This window comes from Zootoca vivipara, chromosome 7 (genome assembly GCF_965207765.1).
Source record: "Zootoca vivipara chromosome 7, rZooViv2.hap1.1, whole genome shotgun sequence".
Classification (NCBI taxonomy): domain Eukaryota; kingdom Metazoa; phylum Chordata; class Lepidosauria; order Squamata; family Lacertidae; genus Zootoca; species Zootoca vivipara.
Genome location: NC_142590.1, coordinates 73,109,103 through 73,118,799, shown reverse-complemented (window position 1 = coordinate 73,118,799; position 9,697 = coordinate 73,109,103). Strand labels below are relative to the sequence as shown.

The window sequence follows — 9,697 nt, the reverse complement described above, 5'->3', positions numbered from 1 at the left end:
GTGATCAAGGACAGGGCTATGTCTTTAAGCTGGGTGGGTAGCAGCTGCTTATTATAAAAGCATCTGGAGTTTTAAGGCTAAGAGAGGTGGAAACCCAGCACATTCTTTTCACAACACTGGCAATGAATTAAATAGGGAGGCCATTGATGGGCTGCAGCACCTGCCACCAATATGGATAAGCTTGTGTGTGTGTGCGTATATATACACACCCACCCACACCCCTTTTGCTCTTTCTTCCAGAGAAAATTTCAAACCGAATAATCCATGCTGCACGTAATCTGGTTTTAAGATATGTTGGCCTAATAAATGAGGAAGCCATGGCCTTCCCAGACATTGATAAACTCCAACTCCCAGCAGCCCTAGCTACAATGGCCAATGGCCAGGGATGATGGGAGCCAGCTCCTATTGACACAATGAGATAACTCCTAGGAGCCAAGGTCCCTTCACCTACCCAATAAAATATTTGAGGGGGCCAGGTGCCCCCAAAGGTGACGAGCTTTGCCATTCAAAATGGTGTGCATGCATTGTTTATGGGAGGGCTTATCTGCCCCCCCAAAATATGTTATTCAAGTTGGCAACACCAATTGTGCCACATCTAGAGGGCCAAAGGTCCCCCACTTCTCTGTTAAATTATTTTTTATTAATTTTATTTTAATTAAATTATTTATTAATAATTTATTTATATGCTGCCCATGTGACTGGGTTACCTCAGCCACTCTGGGCAGCTCCCAACACTCTGGGTGGCTCCTGTTATGGTGATAGAAGCTATTTCAAAGGAGGATGGAGTTGCAACTATAGTTTGGGACAGCAGCAAATGGAAAGCCGCCGCCAGTGGCAAACTGAATAGTTGCTCTAATAAAGTCAGAATATTGGTTCATCCAGCAGAGTAACATTGATTCAGATAGGCAGTGGCTCTGTGTAGTGTCTTGGGCAGAGGCCTTTCCCATCTGATATGCCCAAGATTGGAGTCCCTCCCTCCTAGTTGGGTAGAAACACAGATTTGATGGAAACCACAAGAGATGCACAAGATGTTTCAGACATGCAAAAAAAACTTTATTGCTGCATCTGCACAGTAGAGTCCTTTGGCTCCAACCTATAGTAGCTATAGTCTAATCCGCCTCTTTGTGCACTGAAGTACCATCTAGTTTCACAAAAGGTGGTACGTAAAGGCGAGATAGAACAAGAACTGGTGCCTAAGGTTAGAGACTATCTTCACAGCAGTGCTGCCAATGTTCAGGAGGGAGGGGAGCCCGCAAAACTCCTCCAAAGTGCCCCAGAGTGACTTGACTGCTTCTCCACTTCTTCATCACCTGTCCTTATGTATTTTCTTCCCCCTTCCCCCTCCCAACTGCTAATTCAAGTACTTTAAAATGCACATTATTTTGGGGTGGAAGTGGAAGAACAGATCATCATACATCTTTGTTGCCTACCCATACAAAACACACCCAGCAGCAAAAACCCATAAGCTACACACACCTTGGGGTATGAGAACAACCACACCCAAAACTTCAGGTATTATTTATAACCAGCTAAAACATGGGACTCATAGTAGCTGAAGATGGTATGACAGAGTTGTCATTGTTTCTGTCCAGCTTTCATTGGTGATCAAACCGAATTTGCTAATTTTTTGAAATGCTAAAATCAAGACCTGAGAACCAAGATGGCAGTGGAAATTGTGTATACTCCAATAGGAAAATTAGCACTTTCGGCTCTTTGGGGGAGGGAGGGACACACAGCAAGACTCAGACAGATAGACCACCCCATCAAGGATCATTAAGGCACTTAGTGTCCAGGCACATATTGATGCCATTACTGAATACTGACCACAATCCAGAGAAGAGCTATATGACAAAGCCAGAGGAATTCATTATCCCAAGAGGATGGAGCTCCAAAATGTCCATTAGGCGAGTAGTATTCTCCTGTTCTTCCATCGAAAGCTTGTGGTTTCTGCAGCCATCAACTATGCAAGTCATCAGGCAGAAACGGGAGGGGGGAGACTAGCAGCCATTATTATTAATATTCAGTCAAACCCACTATCGCCAACTCTTAAATGCACCCAGGTTACAAGGTTGCAGGTAAAATGCATTCTGTCATACGGCATAAACATGTTTGTCAAACCCTGGGCTGGGAAATGTATCTTCCCCCCCCCACACACACACACACAAATGGGAAATGGAGTCCTGGGTGTTCTCCCTCTCCCTGCTATCTGAATGCTCAAGTATTGCACATTGTGGAAAAGATGCTACAAGAGGTGTCTGCTGCCTGTCCGTCATATTAGAGGACCAACAGTGAAAGAAGCTTTGGAATGCTGTTGGCTCTGCATCACAAAGCAAAATCTTCAAAGTCAACAGTGGCCAATGGAGATCTCCAGTAAGAGAACTGGCTGAATTCTGGGGAAGCCAATGAAATGCTCACATCCTTGCCAATAGGTGGAAACAGGAGCTCTACTACCTCACTCAGGCGGTCATATCTAGAAGGGGGGGGAAGAATATAAAGGATTAAAGACAGCAAGCCTCCTTCCTTGCACTCTCACCCACTGCCCTGGAAGCACACATCTCCCTTGAATTTCAGTAAGCAAACCAACACAGTTTTATCCACATACAGGGTAGGCAGGAGCATAGCAAGGGGGGGCAGTGGGGGCGGGCTGCCCCGGGCTCTACTCTGGGGGGGGGTCCACTCGGTAGCACCCCGCCCCGCCCCTCGCCTCCATCCACGCCATACGGACATACGTGGTCCGTGCCAGCTGCCCCACGAGCGGCACCCCATTACGGGCTGCTGCTCTCCAGCGGCAGCCCATTACAGGCCGCTGTGTGTGAGCAGCAGCCCGTGGGACCAGCGTGCACCAGCAGCAGCGCATACTGACTGCGCATGTGCATCATCCTGTGTCTGCGCACTCCATGCACCGTTCGTCCTGACGTGTGCGTCATGACACCCCACCCCAGGGGGCGCCTCCGCGTTTGCCACCCTGGGCAGCCAAGTGGCTCCGTTCGCCACTGAGGGCAGGTAGAAACAAGTTGTCACACTACCAGTTGGGGATCAGGGCAAGCAAAAGGGTGGGAGCAGACATTACATCCACACTGGGGATGCCGCTGAAAATGGTATCCCCATGGCGAGTTCTTTCATTCACCTATTACTTTTAGTAGTGACACAATGACATTGCAAGCTTCCACTGTCACCCTTCCCCATCAATGACTTCTGTTGATCGAGGAAAGAAAACCCAAACATCACACTGTACCATGTGGCATTTAAATGTTACTGGGGCAGGAGGGGAAACTGTTGTTCTGGCTGCAGAGTTTGCTTTTCCTGGATTTTTAAATGCATACTGATATGGTATAGTGAGTAGCATGTCAGACTAGGACCTGGGAAACCAGGGCTCAAATTTCCACTCCATCATGAAGCTCTTTGGGCAATCAAAGAGCAGTCACCCTCTCTTAGTTTAACCTATTTCACAGAGTTGTATCGAGGATATTAATGTGGAAAACCATGTATGCCACCTTCAATTCACTTGAGGAAAGGCAGGATATAAATGTAACAACAACGTTAAAAGCACCCTGTCTACAATCTTGCAAGGAGCTTCAAATACAATGCAGGAAATGCTCTGGTTAAATTGGAAGGCTTACGTTGACTTGTGGATTTTTATGTGCTCCTGTGTCAGTTCCCCCTTGGGGTTCACAGTGAATATACGGGTTTCTGGTAACGCCACTTCTTTGTAGGCATGGACATCCTGCTCAGGAGGAAATAGAGAAAGACCAAGGTCATGGCAAGGCAGGAATTCCCCACAAGGAAGACTACCTCACCCTTCACACACTAGGTGACCCCCACTCACATTTGGTCTGTTCCCAAAAGCAGCATGGAAAGGCTGCTTGTTGCAGCCGAAGAGGTTCCGGATGTCAGTCAAACAAGCAATTTTGAACACCTCTGGCTTCTTCTCAATCACTTCCCTGTAACAATGGTGGGCAGACATTTCATTAGTGCCATAGCAGGGTGCTGCTCCAGCCTATCCCTATGCCAAATAAGGTAAGAATATTAGAGAAAAGAAGAAGAATCGACACCAGCTTTTGCCAACCTGGCACCCTCTAGATCATGGGTAAGCAAACTAAGGCCTGGGGGCTGGATCCGGCCCAATCGCAGTGTGTTTTTACATGAGTAGAATGTGTGCTTTTATTTAAAATGCACCTCTGGGTTATTTGTGGGGCATAGGAATTTGTTCATTCCCCCCCCCTCCCAAATATAGTCCGGCCCCCCACAAGGTCTGAGGGACAGTGGACCGGCCCCCTGCTGAAAATGTTTGCTGACCCCTGCTCTAGATGTTTTGGACTGCAGGTCTCATCAACCCAAGTCAGCACTGTAGCTCATAACAGTTGGAAGGTGCCAGCCTGGCAGTAGCTGATATATCCATTCTATAACAGAATCTAAGAAACAAAACCAAAGGGGGGTTGGGAGGTCAGAAAGACTAGGTTTTAGCCTACATACATAATTGCTCCACATTTTCTCCCAATAAATCAGTGGTTGCCATCAGTTATTTTGGGAACAAGTAAAAATTCTTCAATTCAAGACACTTGTAAGTATGGGTAAAACATTAGTTAAATGAAGGCCATACATTTTAACACCTTACAAAACAAATTACAAGACAGGAGTGCCTGGCATGCTCTGGTCCAGTCGGACACGACTAAACAACAACAACAAAACAAATTGCACATTTACAGTTTGGATACTTCTGGAAATCCTCTCCCTTGCAAGATGTTGTCTCTCATATTTCATGCACATGATATTAAATGTCAAGGGGAGACCTTTGTGGCTTATTAATGATTTATTATCTGAGTGTTGGTATGTATGGATAATTGTTTTGCAATAAAGAATTCTGTATTGTTAACACTTTCTTTTCTCTTTAACTTGGTTTTCAGTTGCAATGTGTGTGTGTGTCCATGTGTGCGCGTGCGTGCGTGTGCGTGTGCGCATGCCCGTGCCCGTGCGTGTGCGTGTGCTAAAGATCGTTTGTGTCTTTGTTGGTTGAGCCTCATATTCCATACATTAAATGAAAAAAATACATTCCGATGCATAAAATGTTTCCCAAAAATATCCCCATGTGCTTAATTAGCTTCCTGTCCTTCTTCTTGTTGTTGCCTCCAATGTAGAGAAGAGGAGTTTGGATTTGATATCCCGCTTTATCACTACCCGAAGGAGGGGCTGAGAGACTTCAGAGAAGTGCGACTAGCCCAAGGTCACGCAGCAGCTGCATGTGGAGGAGCGGAGACACGAACCCGGTTCCCCAGATTACGAGTCTACCACTCTTAACCACTACACACACTGGCAAGCAGAAAATGGTGAAACACCAAAGTCTAGCTGCATAAAGCAAACAAGCTGTGTTGCAGCAACACATGGTAAGGGATGGAAAAGGGAACTTACCTATGGAAGGCTGAGATGAGACTGCTGGGTGCCAACAGTATGGGACCTTTTGGGAGCACACAACCCTGGTCGTTGACACATGTCAGGTATCCTTTGGTGATATGTGCCATGCCAATGGATCTGGCTGAACAGTAGAGAAACTTGTATCCATTCCTAGAATGAAGGTATAATTAATACAAGTAAAATATCTGCATAGTGCCCAGCCCCTTTGGGTCACATTCACACCATATACAGTATTTAAAAACACTTTTATACCACTTTAACAGTCATGGATTCTCCCAAAGAACCCTGGGAGCTGTAGTTTGTTAGGGTTCTCTTAGCAACTCTCAGCACCCTTTACAAACGACAATTACCGGTACCCAGATTCTTTGGGAGGTGTGGTATGAAGGCAAGTGATCTTAGTCTCCACCTCCAGTTTGGCTTGACTTTAATTACTCAGATCCATTCCTTACTCTTAGAGTAAAGCAAGGCTGTAGTTTGGAGTGCTGAAATATTTCTCAAAGACCCCTCTAGTGCCAATAACATTTGCCTTTTAAAAGTCATTGTCACCCCTCTCCCATTCTGCTGCTGCTTCATTGCCCTTGTCATATTGAAAGAAAGGAGGGATATAAACAAAAGAACATACATTTTTTCAATAAAAAAATGGTAGGGACATAGGAAAATAGTATTAGAAGAATACAGACATTATTTAAAGGAGACTGGTTTTAAAAGAAATCACTTCCTAGGAGATGAGTTGTCAAGGGTATCAAGAAGTATAAAACCTCTTTAACAAACTGAGCAAGAGGAAAAGAAGAAAATAACATTTTTTTCCTGACTTGCAGAATTTGATATGCTGAGCAGTTGTGAAACATATTTGAATAAAAAAAGCATATCCTACTCTCCAGTGATTTTACATACTTGGACACATTAATTTGGTGAAACCAGTAAGTAGACCCTGCTCTCACCTGAGGGACATGTTTACTACCAAAGATGGACTACAAAGTAGCTACAACTTACAAGTGGATTTTGTGGAAGAGCTTTGCAATGCCTTGGTGGGTCCAGTCTTTCCCAAGGTATGGCAAGATGTGCCCTAGAGCATCAGACCTAATGGGAAGAGGAATAATGAGAAACACATATGCATATAAAACAACTATGAACTCCTTCCGTGTAGCTCATGGTTCAGGGTCTACCTTATAGTGAAAATCTGGTGACCGTTATATGTTCTTATGTGGGATTGGCAACAAATTGTTACAGAGCTTCCTCATTTCCTAAGGGAAGAGCTTCTGTTTAGACTGCAGGCATCCCCAAATTTCGGCCCTCCAGATGTTTTGGACTACAATTCCCATCTTCCCTGACCACTGGTCCTGTTAGCTAGGGATCGTGGGAGTTGTAGGCCAAAACATCTGGAGCGCCGCAGTTTGGGGATGCCTGGTTTAGAGCTTCAGTCAGGCACTTAGCCATCCCATCCTCCAGGATAGTATTAGCTATAAAGGGCCCAAGCAATCCAATCTAACCACCCACCTTCCACTGGTTTTCCATTTTTCTTTTCCAACTGATACTTAACATTTAAAGCCCTAAATGGCCTCGGTCCAGTATACCTGAAGGAGCGTCTCTACCCCCATCATTCAGCCCGAACACTAAGATCCAGCACCCGAGGGCCTTCTGGCGGTTCCCTCATTGCGAGAAGTGAGGTTACAGGGAACCAGACAGAGGGCCTTCTCGGTAGTGGCACCCGCCCTGTGGAACGCCCTCCCAGCAGATGTCAAGGCAATAAGCAACTATTTTACTTTCAGAAGAAGTTTTTAATGTTTGATGCTGTACTGTTTTTAATATTCGGTTGGAAGCCGCCCAGAGTGGCAGGGAAACCCAGCCAGGTGGGTGGGGTATAAATAAATTATTATTATTATTATTATTATTATTATTATTATTATTATTATTATTCTACTGGAAACATGTGAGCCTGTATAGTCCTCATTCGGTTATTTTGGGTGGGAGCTTTCACTGCCCATTTCAGTATTTTGCTTTTGTTTCCCAGTGGTGTTGACACTTTACTTTTGTTTCTCGTTGGCCCCATTTTGCCTCCAATCCTGCTGGCATGGCGGCACCATGTTCAGTGTTAGTGGGAGTGATGCCAGAGGGACTTACCTGGTGATAGTTCCATCAATGTCAGAGATCACCACCTTGTCATCCCAGTTCCATAGATAGATGTTGGCTTCACAACGACATGTGCCCTGGTACTGAGTGGTCACGCTGAATGCTACCTCATTGACACCGTCTCTCAGGTTCAGACTTTTCTACAGTAAAGAGAGATTTTTTTAAAAAAAACAACAACAACCAAAAAAACCCCACCATGTTCAGCATCTGTCCATTGCTGTTAGTGTAGATTAGCCATCACATAGTGGATTATTATTATATTTATAAAAAGCAGTCAGGGGAAAGGGGGTGCAATTGGTGGCAATGATGAAGGATGGTCTACACCATTCTTATACCACCATATCTCTAAGTGACGTATAGAAAACTGAAACCACAGACAACATTAACAAAAATATTACAAAAATACATGAGGTTACAGGGAACCAGGCAGAGGGCCTTCTTGGTAGTGGTGCCTGCCCTGTGGAATGCCCTCCCATCAGATGTCAAAGAGAAAAACAACTGCCAGATTTTTAGAAGGCATCTGAAGGCAGCCCTGTTTAGGGAAGTTTTTAGTGACTGATGTTTTAATGTATTTTTAATCTTTTGTTGGAAGGTGCCCAGAGTGCCTGGGGAAACCCAGCCAGATGGGCGGGGTATAAAGAATAATTTATATTATTATATAAGAATGTTGAATACACACACACACACATTTTCCTTCTGATACACCCTCCCTCTCAGCCTCCAGGTTCTTACTCCAGGTCAAAACAAACTTTCAGACCCCCCGCAAAAGTCTCATAACAAGAAGTGTTCCTAGTAACAGCAGACATCACCCTATTCTCTCAGTCTAGACTTGCTTTTTATGGGCTGTCCCAAGGTGGATGGTATGTCCTCAACCTGCCCACCTCTGTGTCTCATTCAACTGTACTCTCCACACCAAGTTCCAGATACAGCAGGATTGTTGAGTTTCCCAGGGGGTCCAAAGGCTGGGGAAAGTGCCCTCCTCTACTCATAGATCTTTATTCACCCTCTATCCTCTCCTCCTCCTCCTCCAGCTTGCAATGATAATGGGAGCTTTTTTTCTAAGGGCAATTGCCAAGATTGCCATGTCCTTACCAAGATGGTGAGGAGCAGGGAAAGCTTTAAATTTATTGTCCTCACATGCTGCAGTTCCAATGACAATCACTCATAACCTCAGCCGTGTGTGTGTGTGTGTGTGTGTGTGTGTGTGTGTGTGTGTGTATCTACAGCTGCTGCTCTTATGCCATTAATGTGATGTGTAGGTAGGCCCTTAACATCCAAAAGTCATTGGGATCTAACTCAGGCATCCCCAAACTTCAGCCCTCCAGATGTTTTGACCTACAACTCCCACCATCCCTGACCACTGGTCCTGTTAGCTAGGGATCGTGGGAGTTGTAGGTCAAAACATCTGGAGTGCCGCAGTTTGGGGATGCCTGATCTAACTCATAGTTAAGGGGTTTGAGCTGTAATTGCAATGGACTGTCCAGAAATTCCAATGAGGCAAGCCTGTTTGGAGGTCCATCTCTCAAAGCAAAGATGTCACATTAATACATACAAGAGGCAGCAGGGGGGGGGAGAACCCCTTAAAACTACGTACAATTTGATCTGAAGAGAGCCTTAGAGATTTCTTGTAGGTTGGAAGAAACTTCTGTGTGAGAGCATCTGGTACGGGTCTCTGCCCTCGGCCTGAGGATATAGAGTCGTCATCACTGGATGAACCATCATCTCTTCTGCAGTACAAAGAAGCAGAATGAGAATTCAAGAGTAAAAATGGGGCAAAGATCAAGAATAGCAGCCAAAGTCCAAAGAGCAGGAAAATGGCTATTCACTATTTGAGGGGAAACAGAGGTGTCACCCTACGTAATTCTGGGGAATCTGAAATGAGTCAAGGTCATCACCTAAGCCACTTATGGCCTTCTAGAGGCTGCTGGACTCCCAGTTCCCACCAGTCCCAGCCAGCACTGCAATGGTCATGGATAATCAACTCCCATGGATAGTAAACTCCAGCAACATCTGGAGGGCAAAGAGTTCTCATTCCTGTCCTAAGCAGTGACCAGCAAGCATAGACTTGCCTAGAATGTTCAGTAGTAGATGCTACATAAAGAAGTGTGACAAAATTAATGGAGGAGGATGCGATCAAAGACCATGATGGCTATGCTCT

The 9,697-nt window shown here is 45.2% G+C and overlaps 1 protein-coding gene across 4 annotated transcripts in view; it reads right to left on the bottom strand.

The window, feature by feature from the left end:
- Positions 1-1,031: 1,031 nt before the first annotated feature.
- LPIN3 (lipin 3) overlaps positions 1,032-9,697 on the bottom strand; it is a 44,818-nt gene continuing 36,152 nt past the window's right edge. For all 4 annotated transcript variants that reach the window (XM_088674589.1, XM_088674590.1, XM_035122486.3 and 1 more), the window contains 7 exons: positions 9,134-9,266; positions 7,531-7,679; positions 6,403-6,489; positions 5,407-5,559; positions 3,827-3,941; positions 3,621-3,724; positions 1,032-2,470 (listed from right to left, as the gene is read on the bottom strand). In XM_088674589.1, the coding sequence (XP_088530715.1) occupies positions 2,323-2,470; positions 3,621-3,724; positions 3,827-3,941; positions 5,407-5,559; positions 6,403-6,489; positions 7,531-7,679; positions 9,134-9,266 (889 nt within the window). In that variant the 3' untranslated portion in view covers positions 1,032-2,322. The remainder of the gene's footprint in view (positions 2,471-3,620; positions 3,725-3,826; positions 3,942-5,406; positions 5,560-6,402; positions 6,490-7,530; positions 7,680-9,133; positions 9,267-9,697) is intronic.